This window comes from Lithobates pipiens, unplaced genomic scaffold (assembly GCF_037356315.1).
Source record: "Lithobates pipiens isolate NorthernLeopardFrog02 unplaced genomic scaffold, aLitPip1_a1.2 Scaffold_19, whole genome shotgun sequence".
Classification (NCBI taxonomy): Eukaryota; Metazoa; Chordata; class Amphibia; order Anura; family Ranidae; genus Lithobates; species Lithobates pipiens.
Window position 1 is genome coordinate 311,405,335 of NW_027507764.1, and position 15,677 is coordinate 311,421,011.

The 15,677-nt window shown below is 39.4% G+C and overlaps 1 protein-coding gene across 6 annotated transcripts in view; it reads right to left on the reverse strand.

The window, feature by feature from the left end:
- The window catches only part of CDH12 (cadherin 12), a 1,439,064-nt gene that overhangs the window by 281,373 nt on the left and 1,142,014 nt on the right, over positions 1-15,677 (reverse strand). For all 6 annotated transcript variants that reach the window (XM_077492034.1, XM_077492035.1, XM_077492033.1 and 3 more), the window contains one exon: positions 5,107-5,401. In XM_077492034.1, coding sequence (XP_077348160.1) covers positions 5,107-5,401 — 295 coding nt within the window. The remainder of the gene's footprint in view (positions 1-5,106; positions 5,402-15,677) is intronic.

Genomic DNA, 15,677 nt, shown 5'->3' on the forward strand with positions numbered 1-15,677 from the left:
TTTACTCAACAAGCACAGTGGTCGATCCCTAATTCTAGAGTCCCCTGGGTGAGGTTTGAGAGTGACTCGATTACTCCATTTTATCTCCCTGGACTTATGTGGTCAACTAATCGTCCTCACTCGACTTTAACCACCCTTAATACTATAGTGGAGGACAGCCTCCTACTGTGGCACCGCTTCAAGCATAAATACGACCTCGCCCTGGGTTGCTCTATGGGTGCTTCCTTCCTGGGTGATCCTAGGTTCCCCCCAGCTTATCTCCATCCTGAATCTTTTGGTATGTGGGTCCATTGTGGGCTTACCCAGTTGAAGGACTTTGTGACGGGTTCTGGCTTTGTTTCTTTTTCGACACTGCAGACCCAACACCAACTCCCGGATACTGAACGTTTTAGATACCTACAGATCCGCCACTTCTTTCTCTCCCGTTATGGGCTCCGTCCCCAGGCACAGCTCACTATCTTTGAAGACTTATGTTTTAATTTCCCACGCCAAAAAGGACTGATCTCTCTGATATACAGGGCCCTGGAGGGACATTCGGTGTGTCAGCCTCTGCGATATAGATTGCGCTGGGAGGAGGAGTTGGCTCTGGAGACGGGAGTGGTGGATTGGGAGGAGGGTTGGAACAACATGCGCAAATGCACCAGATCCCTGACTATTAGAGAGACGGCCATCAAAGTTCTCACCAGGTGGTACTACACCCCGGTACGTTTGCGCCAGATTTATCCCCTTACATCCCCCAACTGTTTTAGAGGATGCAATCACCCTGGCACTTTTATTCACATTTTTTGGGATTGTGATTTAATTCGCCCAGTCTGGCAGGAGGTCTTAAGGCTGATGGACGGGTTCGCTGGTCGAGCACTGTCCCTCTCTTATCACCACTGTCTTCTCTTCCAGACCCCCCCTGACACTCCTAAACACTTTGTAAGGTTAGTGCACTCTATGTGTGTCGCTGTGCTATGGACTATTGCACTTCACTGGAAATCCCCGTCGATACCGTTAGCACAGGTTCTCTCACGTATCGACCAAGTGATGCTGTCTGAAAAGATCTTTCACACTCTGCAGGACACAAAACGCATATATGACCTTAAGTGGAACCCATGGTTCCTATTTCGTTTACTAAAGTGATCGTACCTTGGGTTTTTCATATTTCTTTTCTGTTCTGTCTGCATTTTTTCCTCTTTTCCCTTTGTTTCTCTCTGCTCTCTTTCCCTTCTCTCTCTTGACATGATCTTTCTTATGTATTTTGGTTATGTTGGTCAGCTCATTGAACGTATCATTCTCTTTATTTTTTATGACCTGTTGTTGGATGTAAGACCCATACTGTTAACCAGTTATCGGTGGTTTGACCTGCGGTGTTATGCTATTTGTTTATCACCTTCCTGTAATCTTGTCATCCAACTACTTATGCTAATGTTGAAATATGATTCCTTTTGCTGACTTTGTATTTCTGTTAATAGCTTTAATAAAACTTTTTTGAAAACAAAAAAAAATTAATACATTTGATTTCTCCCATAGACTTTTAAAGGGTATTCTGCAGCTTTCGAATTTGCCGCAAACACCCCAAATTGTTCGATATTCGGTAAACAGTTGAACATTGGGCTCATCCTTATTAGAGATAACAAACCACATTTTTAAGCACCTATATACCCTCTATTGTGCATTTTGTTATAGTTTTTAATGAAGATGTATGCTTTACTCATAGTTTTTAAATATACAAAAAGAAACATAAATGCTAGGATGCCCAAAATGGTCATTCCAGATATTCATGGTGTATATCTAAGCCCTTTTACACACAGTCAGAGATTCCGACAACCAAATCCGTCAGAGTAATTCCGATGAATTAATTCCGGAAGAGGTCCGGAAGTGATGTTGTATACACACGGTCGGACTAAATTGTTGGAAAATCCAATTGTACATAACGTGATGGCGTTATTTCGTTACGACAGGACTACGTTCAGGCTAGTAGCCAATAGCTTTGGTCTAGGAATTTGATCTGAGAATGCGTGGCACTTTGTCCGTCGGAGTAGGCTACACATGATCGGAGTATGTCCAATAGGAGCATTTTGTCTGAAAATTTTACTGGCAAGTTGGAAAACTTGGTCCGTCGGATATTTAGACGGAAACAGTCCGATGCAGGCCACACACAGTCAGAATATCTGACAAAACGGTCCAATTGGACACATTCCGTCGGAATCTCCGACCGTGTGTACAAGGGCTAAGACTTTTCAATGTGGATTAAAATACAATTGCATATCACTGATACCAGTGCCATGTCTGTTAATCTTTACTTTCAATCATTTTTATTGAGTATTTCTCAGAAGGAAAAAGCAAAGTCGGTACAATCAGTTTTACATGATAACATACAATCCAAAACAAAGAACCATATTCAAGAACATTGATATAGCATGCAACACATTCATCTTATGTTTGTAGTTATAGAATACCTACCTGTCTGCAAATTTTTAGATGTCCATAGTAGCATTTTTTGATGCCACCTAAAGTGTTGACCAGGAACTGTTTTAAGACAATGTTCAGCTCCCCATCTCACAAAATTTATTTTTAAGTATAGTTCTACCAAGTCAATGCTGATTGTAATATTACAAACTCTTGTATAACCTCCCATAATAAAGCTTATGATACACTAGTAAATGTTTTTTCAACATGTTTTTTTTTTCAAGAATGTTTCGTCAATTATTTATTTTTTAAGATTTATACTTACATAGGTGGATGCAGCATTGGTCTACATATTAGTATGGAACAGAGTCACACTATACACAAATTATATTAAATCTCATGAAATAGTAAAGGTACAACATAAACAAAAAAGTCCTAATCATGTGATAAAACAGATAATCAGTTGCTTGCAGGCAAAATTTTATATGTGGATCTCAATCAGGGTGACAATCAGGGTGACACCCAGTCTTTAAACAGTCCCCTGTGTAACTGACCACTACAAAACCCCGTCATCTTAAGTGTGGGAAGAATGCCTGCAAGCAGTACTGGACCTCTTTGTTACAAAAAGGCCAGTAAAACTTTTGGCTGATTACCCCGCCTGGGCCTTTCAGTGATGTTCCTGCAGACTCACAATGGACCTCAATGGACCTTTGAATCTTCCTGCTAGGGTGTCAGGCTCAAACATAAAAAATACTCCACATAGTGTAAAATCTCAATGCAATTTATTTGTAAAAGAGTTATGCTGTGTACACACGATCAGAATTCCGGCAAGAAAAAGACAGATGAGAGCTTTTCATCGGAAAATGCGACTGTGTGTATGCTCCATCGGAATTTAGCTGTCCGAATTTCCGCCAGCCAAAAATTTATAGCATCGGTAATTCCGATCATGTGTATACAATTCTGACACGCCAAAAATCATGCATGCTCAAATTCAACTACAAGACAGAAGCTTTTGGCTACTGGCTATTGAACTTACTTTTTCTAGTCCCATCGTACGTGTTGTACGTCACCGCGTTATAAACAATTGATGTGACGGTGTGTAGGCAAGACAGCTTGAGTCGAATTCCGTCGGGAAAACCATCAGAGCTTTTTCCAACAAGCATTCCGAACGTGTGTACGGCATAAGATTACACTCACATTTTTGTAAAAAAAATAAAATCGCCGACCGGCATATACACAGAGCGCCTGCACTTTACCAGGACTAATTAATGTCATTGGTCTACATATGCTGATAATATGAAAATTGGTTTGCCAAATTAAAATATGTTCAATCTATTGTTATTTCCTCAATGGCTCCCTGATGCTTACTTTTGTTTTATACAATTAATTGATACCACTTCAGGGTGATGAACTTTAATTTGACTCTGCAAGATTAAAATAGATTATGACGGCATGTTTTGTTTTTTTAGTTGCTGTATTGCTTCCAGATATGCTGCTGGAATCTTAAGTAAACTGTCAAACATGGGTCAATAACTTAATTTTCCCTCCTTAATTGAAAATAATTATTCTCTAGTGTTACAGGGCCAGAGGGGCCGTTGTGTTTTTTTAGGTTACCCTGGATTTTATACATTTAAGGAACCGAGACTGGAACACAAGAGTGTGAATGATATTGATGAATGATATTTGGAGGAGAGTAGGATTATTTCCCCCTTGTTTGGCCATTCCTTTCTATCCCTTTCCCCATGTATTCCTGTTAGAAGAGAGGAGTGACAGAAAAAAGTAAAGAAGGGTGTATATATTGTTTGGCACATCTAGAGAGAGGAATTTGAGTGTGGTTAGAATATGCCACCACGAAACAGATAAAAATGAACAGGGTGACCGACTCAAAAGGAGTTAAACAGTTCTCAAATTAATAAAAGATCCTAAAAATGTAAAGCAGTCCAATAACAGATGAAACATTTACAGAGATGGAAAAAAAAAATAAACAAAAGGGCAAAGGCCATAACCAATCAAGTGGTTAAAAAGTTAGTTTTGAAAAAAATGTTCAGAAAGAACTAGTAGTCATCAAATTATTAGTATGCTACAAGAAGCAGATGCCTGTATTTTTGCATTAGAAGTTTCCACAACCCAAGAGGAGAAAATGATAACTGAGCTTCTACAAAATAAACTGTGGCTATAAAAAAGGTGGGTGGCTTTAAAAAAATTACTTAAAAATAGGTCAAGACAAAATAACATCATGCTAGTTGGGCTCCTTGAGCTATTAAAGGGTCACATCTCAACATTGCAATTGAGTTTCTTGCAATTTTACTAAAGTGCTATCTCTAAAACAGGATGAAAGTGCAGATTCCTTTTTTTAAACAATAAATTAAACTTCAGTTGCAGCAATAATTTTTTTTTTTTTTTTTTTTTTGTGCTCCACCAGGGCCATCCCATACTGCTAAAAAGCAGCTTGTACATATCTATTATATTTCAGCTTTGACATGTAAACTTCTAGAGGGAAATGTAGATTTTCTTGTCACACAGTGTGACAAACAATTCCATAAAATGAGAACAAGGAAACATGTTTTGCACACAACATTACCTTTTCATAGGCAGAATGATTCAGCCATAACTGCAGTATTACCTAATGCTGATTTGTAATGTTAAATGATAATCAGATTCTAACCATATTGTTTTATGAAGTGTTTAGTATAAAATTGATTTTCCACTTACCAACTGGAGACATTTCAGGAACACTGGCAACATAAGGGCCATCCAAAAACTTTGGCTCATTGTCATTAATGTCCTGAACTTTTATTATGAACTCTGATTCTGGCTCCACTGGCTTTCCATTGACAATATCCACAGCTTGAGCACGTAATGTATAGAATGCTTTTTCTTCTCTGTCCAAACTTTTAATAGCATGGATATCACCTGTGGTGTCATCAATTGTAAATATTGTGCCAGCACCATCACCCAACAGTGTGTATTTCACTGATCCAACTCCTTTGTCCAAGTCAGAGTGGAGCTGTAAAATAAAAATAAAAAGTGATAATTGTACAGATTTTTTTTTATTATTTGCAACCATTATACATGACAATTTGCATTAACTAAGATACTTAGTTTTGTTGTATTAAGCCTTAGGCCAAACAAATATGATTCACTGCTATTATTTCTTAATTGCATGTTTGTTTTTATAGCCACTTTATTCAGCAATTACAAATATTAAATATCTGTTATCAAGAAACACGACTTTTGGGTTTTTATCCATACATCATACATTTACAAAGCTGTCAAAACATTGCCCTGTCTCTTTCTGTTTGGTGTCATTGATTGAAAGCATGAGAATTGCTAAGCTTTAGATCTAAGACACCAAGCCAAACAACATAGGCACAGATGCATCCTTAGTAAACCCTCTTCTTATGCCCCGTACACACGATCGGAAATTCCGCCAGCAATTCTGATGTGAGGTTTTGGTTGGAAATTGCAACTGTGTGTATGCTCCATTGGACTTTTGCTGGCAGAATTACAGACAGCAAAAAATTGAGAGCAGGCTCTCTATTTTTCCGACGGAAAAAGTTCTGATTGGAAATTCCGATCGTCTGTACCAATTCCGATGTACAAAATTCCTACACATGCTCGGAAACAATTTGACGCATGCTCGAAAGCATTGAACTTCATTTTCTTGGCTCTTCGTAGTATTGTACGTCACGGCATATTTGAAGGTCGAAAGTTCAGAGAACTTTTGTGTTACCGTTTGTATGCAAGCCAAGCTTGAGCAGAATTCTATCGGAAAAACCATCCAAGATTTTTCCAATGAAAACTCTGATTGCGTATACACGGCATTATACTAAGACAGTTGCCTGCTGGAATTGTATCTGTAGATAGAAGAATTCATGCTTAGTTGAGGGTACTACAGTGCGCACAGTATGTACAGAAGGTAACCTGGGTAATCTGCTAAGGTACATTTTTTTTTATAAAAAACAAGATTCAATCCTCAACCAGTTTTCATCAGCCACTCATTACTTTTGACTCTCTATTCGAGAATAATGTTATAAAGAAAAGAAGTTCTTTATAATCTGATAATAATTATTAGTTCCTGTTCATAAATCTTTTTTTATAAGTAATTACATTCTCTCTGTTCTCAGCTGCATAAGAGATGGGGGGGAGAAGAAGCAGCCGCATGCTAAGCTTCCCAGTAAATGGCTATTTAGCGGGGGAGTGTCAGCACAAGTCTGATCTGATGGAGGAGACTACATTGAGTTTCCAGCAGACTTTAGAGAACTGACCACAGTGTGATATGCTGCTTAGTGTGGCCAGTTTTTAATAGAAAAGCCGAGGGACTGGCAGGAACACCAGGGGCATCACATAACAGAAGCAATACAAAGAGAACACAATACTTTATCATACAAATACATGTTACAGCAGGCACAAATGAAGTGTTGGGGTAACAAACACTTTAAGATCAACAACTCTTCCAGCCTTAAATTAAATCTAAAAACAATCACTAAAATCACCTATGATATTTAAAACATTATGTAATTTGAAAATCCATTGTCTGTCTTTTTGAATATACCATGTTCATTATAATTCATACATGATAGCTATTAATCCTGCCATAAAAGACCTTTTTTGGGTATTTTCTTTTTAAATGGGGTGACAAAGGTCTTTCCCTGTCTACCAATTGCTCTCCCATCTTGGCACACTGTCAAAAGTGCTTCCAGTGGAGGCTATAAGTGTCCATGCTGATTATCAATGTGCAGGTATAATTCTATATTCACTTCATCAGGAAGTCTGCCCTAAGCAATGCCATATACAGCATTTGCCACTGGTGTGTATGCTTGTAGAAAAAAAAGTGGCTGAGAGGGAATAGAGGAGATCAATAGCATATATATGCAAAAAGGATTACAATGTATGTAATTAAGCCCTAGTAGTCAAATTACCTATAAAAACTCTTCAACAAAATGGTGATCATCTGCACACAAACACCAACTCCATGTTGCATGAATATGAATAAAATGGGTGAAAGATGGCTTCAGCTTCTGTTCTCCATGTGTAAAGAACTCATCAGATGCCTTTCCGCCCTTTTTGGGGCTTAATCGTAGAGGCATCTTCCACCCATTTTATTTGCATTCATGCAACAGGGAGTCTGTGTTTCTTGATGCAGATGACTGCCATTTTGTGGAAGTCTTCTGGAGCCTGACAAGCTGATTCTTCCTGTTTTGCAGGTTTGGGAGTCTTTTGAGCAATACTATTTTCACTGGAATTATTTCATAGGATTAATCCAGTAGCTTATGCTTTGGACCTTCCTCCTAGTATGTGCATCTCTAATGTGTTTCATGTCTCCTTATTGAAACCTTTGATCTGCAAACGCTTTACCACCTTGGTGCCATGTCCTCACCCTATACAGGTTGAGAACCATGAGGAGTATGAAGTGAAATCCATTGTTGACTCCCGTAGGTTCCATGGGTGCATACAGTACCTGGTGTATTGGAAGGGGTACGGTCTGGAGGAACATTCTTGGGTCTCATCCTCAGACGTACATGTCCTCCTCCGTGATTTCCATAGACATTTTCCCCTCAAACCCAGTGGTCCTCCGAGGGGGAGGGGTCATTGAGGAGGGGGTACTGTCAGGGCTGGGCTCAGCCCTTCCTTCTCTGAGCTGGCCGCTCAGTTGTCGGCTAATTGCCAGCTCCTTTCTCTCCATAGTGACTCAGCCGTTGATCTGCTCGTCAGTCCTGCCTACTTAAAGCCATCCAGCTCACTTCATCTCTGCCTTTGCCTTTGGTCACATCTCAGAGACTTTTCTCCTGTGTTCCTGTTAAAGACTTGCTCAGCTGACGTCCCTTCTGGCTTCTGATCCTGCTTGCTGTACTACTACATTGATCTCTGGCTCTCTGACATTGGCAATGGCTGACTACCCAATCTGGTTACTTAACTCTGGCTATGTATTGACTACGCTTACTCTGGTTACCTTTTTATTATTATTAAACAAGTGTGATTTTACTGTACTTCTGTCTCGGTCTGATTCATGGTTTCTTACACTGTGTGACCTTTTGACTCATGTAACTCTATTTTCTTCAATAAAAAGTCAAGTAAAAAAAAAAGAAAAGAAAAAGACTAATCACTGAAAGCTTTGTTCTTCAAACTTTAAAGAAATAGGTATATAGGTGTATCTGGCCCCACCATCTTTGTATTTCCATTCTACTCATGCAGTCCTGTTGCATATATCATTATCCCCATTTCTGATTGACTTTTTTATCATTAGAAAATAAATAAAAAGATCTAAAATGGATTTATTTCTATTTGAACTATGCAGTATAATCAAATGGACTATAACCGAAAGAGAAAATAAATATATATACATTTTCTTTACTTTAGGACGTTATATTACAATGTCATAACATTTATTTAAATAATAAAAATCATAAAAGGAGTAATAAACTACTCTTCTTGCAATTACTTTGGGAAATGAGACTTGGGAAGCGATGTTATTTTCTTTGAATAGAGTTTTTTATTTGGTGTTTAATGCATAGCGTTATACTTCAAAGTTATAGTACTCTGCACAGAAAATAATTTATCATGCTAACCTAGCTGACAAGCAGTAAATTCAATTTGAATACATAACTGATAGGTGATAAATGCTGTAATATGTGAAAAATTGCTTCATCGTTCTGGGATAGACTGTCACTTGGATCACTGATGCACTCAGTGTCTCTGCTCAACATCGGGTAATTTTATATATGTATATAACAGTATTTATAAAATAACTAATATTTTATTCCAGCCTCATACCTCTTCCAATATTTTTTTTTTAATGAAGCTCTTTGAAGTCACAATGGATGTTTACACAGACCTTAAATGACTGTGATTAGTCAGCATTATAGTGTGTCCTCCTTTTTATAGCTTGTTTCATAACCATAGATGCTATGGTACAAGAGAAGCAATAGCATAGTAGAAAACTGTTCTCTAAAAGTATAATGAGAAAACGGTGTGTGTTTGTTTGTGTGTGTGTGTGTATATATATATATATATATATATATATATATATATATATATATATATTACATTATATATATTATATATTAGCATGACATTAGGGTCCCCAGTGAGCCCCTCCCCCCTTACATCAGGGTCCCCAGAGTGCCCCCTCATTACATCAGGATCCCCAGAAAGCCTCTTCTTACATCAGGGTCTCAGAGAGCCTCCTCTTACATGCTGGCTCAATTAGCCAATGTTCACAAGGTAAAACAAAACTGGACCGACGTAACAGAAAAGCTTAGGATGTATGAGAAAAAAATCTTTAGAGTTATGATACAACTGTGATAACTATTAACTATGCAGACCAAGAGTCATAATTAAGACCAAGAACAATAAGACTATGATCCATAAAGATCTAAATTATGGTAAGATTTCAATATTAAATAAACTAAACCTTTCAAGCTATCACTGTTGCTGCTCGTGTGCTTCTAAGTGGATTTAACATCAAAGCAGACAAGCCTAGGACAAAGACCTTAAAATCATTGTTACCATGATCTTTATTAGCAGTCTTGGCTAGCCTTGTGTTCATAGGATTCTGAAATTTCAGTGAACTTTAAACACTTTTATATTGTTCATTATAGCACAATATAAGACAGACTTCAAAGATGTGTTTCTATACTGCTGTTCCAAAATAATAGAAATAAAAAAAAATGCTATGTCATTTTTTAAACAATTATGGCTCATTTGGTTTGTATAATTCATTAGTATTATGATTAGGAGCATAGTTATAGTTGTGACATTCACCAATAATTCACTAGGGATCCATCGCTTCTATGTCCCGTGTGACATTATTGGGTTGGTTAGTCAGAATGAGGCTTGGACCACACACCAGCCCCGGCGATGCCACTAAAACATGTAAGTGCAATTCCTATTTGTCATGTTTTTAACACCAATTACAAATAAAATACTACACTATGCTACTTTAAATTTTGATTCCTGCAGAGTCATTTTCTCTCTAATAGAGGAATGAAGTGGAGCTTCTCATCAGAGGGATACCAGCTATTTTGTGGTTGCACAAGCCTATTTTGACCTACCTGTAAAAAGGGGTTAAACACCTCTAGTGATTGTACATCCACCATTTGAGCACTAGCCATGAATATAATATTATATACCAATGCCAATTCCTTCACTGGCTTCCCCTACCGTGCCATATAAAATTCAAAATACTAACCAAAACATACAAGGCCATCCACAACCATGTCCCCCAGCTACATCACCAACCTCATCTGCAGATATCGCCCAAATCTTCCCCTCCCCTCCTCCCAGGACCTCCTGCTCTCTAGCTCCCTTGTTACCTCCTCTAATGCTTGTCTTCAGGACTTCTCCAGAGCCTCTCCCATCCTCTGGAATTCTCTGCCCGGTATATCCGATCTGCCCCTAACCTGTCCACCTTTAGGATATCCCTGAAAACTCACTTATTCAGGGAAGCCTAGCCCACACCCACCTAACAACCCCATCAAATCATTCCCTGCATCCATTACCTTTTGTATCACCACTCCTTCCCTTTAGAATGTGAGCTCTATGAGCCCGGGCCCTCCTGTCCCTTCTGTATTGAACTGTACTGTAATTGTGCTGCCCCCTCTACATTCTAAAGTGCATTGCAAAGTGCTGCATAAACTGTTGGCACTATATAAATCGTTTATGTATATATATACAATTTTGGGGCCATTCACATTTATACAGCAATCAGTGCAATTATAAATGCTTTGATTACTGTGTAAATGTGACTGGCAGTGAAGGGGTTAACCACTAGGTGGCACTGTAGGGGTTAAGTGTGTCCTAGGGAGTGATTCTAACTGATTCTAACTGTGGAGGGAGGGGCTATGTGTGACATGACACTGATCACCGCTCCTGATTACATGGAGCAGTGATCAGTGTCCTGTATCCAGGCAGATTGGGGAAATGCTTGTTTACATTAGCATTTCCCCATTCTTCCTCTCTGTGAAACAATCGCGGGTATCCCCGCGGACATCGAGCTCATGGAGATCGTGCCCCCAGGCCCACGCACCCACAAACCACTTCTTAAAGGGCAACATACAGGTACATGAATCTGCCTGTACATGTCCTTCTGCCGACGTATATTGGTGTGAGCCGGTCGGCAAGTGGTTAAAGTGATTGTAAAGGTCGAAGTTTTTTTTATCTTAATGCATTCTATTCCCTCTGTGTGCAGCAGCCCCCCTCAGCCCCCCTAATACTTACCTGAGCCCCATCTAGACCCAGCAATGTTGTAGAATTGTCTCAGCTGCCCAGGACTTCCAATCTCATTGCCTCAGACAGGAGGAGGGAGGAGAGCCGAAGAGGCACCCAAGAAGAGGATGATCTGGGCTGCTCTGTATAAATCTGCTGCACACAGCGGGCAATTATAACATGTTTGTTATTTTTAACCACTTCAAAAAAGGGCACCTATACACCTTCCTGCCCAGACCAATTTTCAGCTTTCAGCGCTCTAATATTTTGAATGGCAATTGGCAGTCATGTGACGCTGTACCCAAACAACATTTTTTATCATTTTTTCCTATCTGTCTGCCATAATGTCGCAATTCCAATAAAAATTGCAGCTCACTACCATTACTAGTAAAAAAAATAATAATAAAATGCGATAAATCTATCCCCTATTTTGTAGATGCTATAACTTTTGTACAAACCAATCAATATACACTTATTGCAATTTGTGTTACCAAAAATATGTAGAAGAATACATATCGGCCTAAACTGTGGAAGAAATTAGTTTTTTTATATATTTTGTTAGGGATATTCATTATAGCAAAAAGTAAAAAATATTGCTTTTTTTTCAAAATTGTCAATCTTTTTTGGTTTACAGCGCAAAAAAAAAAAAAAAAACGCGGAGGTGATCAGATACCACCAAAAGAAAGCTCTATTTGTGGGGAAAAAAGGACAATTTTTTGGGGGTACAGCGTCGCACAACAGCGCAATTGTCAGCTAAAGCGATGCAGTGGCGTATCTCAAAAAATGCTCTGGTCAGGAAGGGGGTAAATCCTTCCAGGGCTGAAGTAGTTAAAGTGATGTTAAAGCTTACTTTTTAAATAAAAAGAGGTTATACAGGGGTCAGGGTCATGGCTGGCCACAGACCATGGTGGTTGGAGAGGAGCTCTGAGACACAGGGACTCCCGATGGCAATGCCAAGAAAGCGGAAAGCGCACAGAAAGCCACAGAAGCTGACTGAATACTTTGCACAGCGGCACCGTGAAGGTAGGCAACATGGTGCCGGCTCATCCTCTACCCCGGCCCATAACACTCACTCCCTCTCACCCAAATCAGCATCTAGTAGCAGAAATAGTGGATCCTCTGAAAGTCCACACTCCTACCCAAACATACCTCAATCCGCCAGCCCCACTAAAGCTAAATTCAGAATGGATGGCACTGGATGCAGTCCGGAGGCCGGGCCTGACATTGATTCTGGGGAAGACACTAGGGAGTTGCCAGATAGCATTGAGGAATTCCCCACTATGAATCAGCCTGTAATGGGCACTGTACTGAAGGATATGTTGCTATCACTGCGGAGCACACTTCAGGCTGACATAATGTCCTGTATGCAAAAATCCAATAAGGATATACAAGTTGTAAAATCCAGGGTGGATCATACTGAAACCAAAATGGGGAGTTTGCATCCACAATAAATATCTAGTAGATTCCCATGATGGGAAAGAGGAGGAGCTGGAGTGGATTAAAGCAAAAATGGCAGATACAGAAGACAGGGCCAGAAGGAACAATATGAAAATCAGAGGTATCCCTGAATCCACCCAACAGGGAGACCTGTGGGCCTTCACTGTCACCTTATTCAAAGAAATCCTCCCTGATCTGACTGAGCTTGATGTCACTATAGATAGGATACATCACCTACGTAAACCATCTTACCTCCCTGATCAGACACCAAGGAATGTAATTTTACGCCTGCATTTCTACCACACCAAGGAAAAATTAATGGCAGCATTGCGTAATAAAGACCGCATCCCACCACGGTAACAAAACCTGCAATTCCATGCAGATCTATCCCAGTTCACCTTGCAAAAGAGAAAAAAAAACCTTATCACCATCACTAAAGCACTCAGGGACCACTGGATAAACTACAGGTGGGGTATCCAACAAAAATTACCATCACTAAGGATGGAAATGCACACATAGTGGACACACTGGAGAAATTCTTAGCCTTATTGAAAGACTGGCAAATTATCCCTGAACCTGTCAACAACTCAAACCTCCCCAGGAATGTGCCCCCAGTGGAACCAGAGTGGAGGATGGTTACTGCAAAAAAACTCCATAAGTCTGCTAAATAGAGACCAAAATAACTGAGTATCTGTGGAGACAGGAGTCTCTCTCCGACACAAACTTACCCCTCAGAATACATCTGAGCAGCAGTGTACTGCATCCGGGTACTAAATACCGGATGAAACTTTTGCAGACGCCATTTTTTTGTTTTCTGTCATTTTGAAAGTGTAAATGATGGAAATAAAATCTAACTTTTTTGACATATTATAAGAATGTCTAATCTGTAATTTGATGCCATTTGGAGATTTTTCCATCTTTCCTTGGCTTCGTTATGCACATTAATACACATTTTTACCAGGGGTGCCCAAATTTTCGTTCCCCACAGTAATTCCCTATAGAATCGCAAAATTCTCTTCACACACTCGTGCTACTTGCTGGAGGAATTTCAGGGAGGTTGGCACATTATACCATATACTATGGTCCTGTCTGGTCAAAGCCAATTTCTGGATAGCAGTTTTTTGACTGCTCACACAAAAATTAAAAAAATTAAAGTACCTTTATTGCCAGGTCTAGCACTGCTGTCATTAAACATTGAATCATTACCAATAGAAGTTATAACCATAGCATCCATATTCTCCTATGTGCAAGACTAGTACTAGCACGCCACTGGAAAACCAAGAAGCTCCTCCTATTCAAGAGGTAATAACAACAACCCACATACACGCCACATATGAGATACTGTTTGCTTCCACACAAGATATACACCAAGAGGCTAGCTCTCAATGGAAGATTTGGTCATAATGGCACAAAACTTTCTCTAGGAAATTATCTTATTATTTTACCAAACGGAAACCTGACTTAATTACATTGACTGTGTTGATGAATTACTCAATAATGCAGGCAATGGATTAAGGTAAAATAAACTGTTAAATTGTTTGATGATGTACTTGCAACATCATATATGATCTATAAGGAAACTGTTATCCCAAATGTCCTTATGTTTCCTTTTTCTGTATTAACACTAAGATAAACAACAATAAAGAAATATTGAAATGAAAAAGGTTATACTTACTTGCTTTGTGCAATGGTATTGCATAGAGTGGTCACCTGCATCCACTTCTAAAGTCACAATCTGGTGCTGTCAATTCCTTCTTCCTGTGGGTGCCCCCATAGCAAGTCAGATGCTTTGGAAGCACCCATACGTGTGCACGCCTGAACCAGGCTGTGTGCAGCTATAGACACACAGCATGTCCCAGCCATGCCCCCAATCCTTTCTCATATGATATGACTGACAGCAACAGGAGCCTATCTCTCCCCCTGCCTTCAATGTTACCTGTGAAACCAGGAAGTGAAGGGAGAATAGCTGCAAGCAGGACAGTGCTGGATCATTGTCAGGACTCAGGTAAATATTTAGGGGAGGGGGCAATAATGCAGGCAATGGATTAAGGTAAAATAAACTGTTATGCCCCATACACACGATCCGAAAAAAAAAAATCCAAAAACAAAACCGTGGATTTTTGTTCGAAGGATGTTGATACCAACTTGTCTTGCATACACACGGTCACAGAAATGTTGGCTAACAATTATGAACGTAGTAACGTACACGATGTATGTGATAGCTCCATTATGAATGCTAGTTATATCTCCGGCTCTTACTTGATTCCGAGTACGCATGGACGTTTGTCTGACGGACTTGTGTACACACGATTGGAAAGTCAGACAACAAACATTTGTTGGCGGAAAATTTGAGAACCTGCTAGCTAACCTTTGTTGGCGGAAAGTCCGACAAAAAATGTTTGATGGAGCATACACACGGTCGGACTTTCTGCCAACAAGCGCACATCCAACATGTGTTGTCGGAAAATCCGATCGTGTGTATGGGGCATTAGACTTTAGGACCATTTTATTATAACTGTTTTTATTTTTTGTAAGGAAGCCTATTTCACAATTACTTTCTTTCTAATTAAATGACATAATAAAATGTTGCACATTGTCAAGAGCTAATTAATGAAACCTTGTGTTACTCTTTAATATTT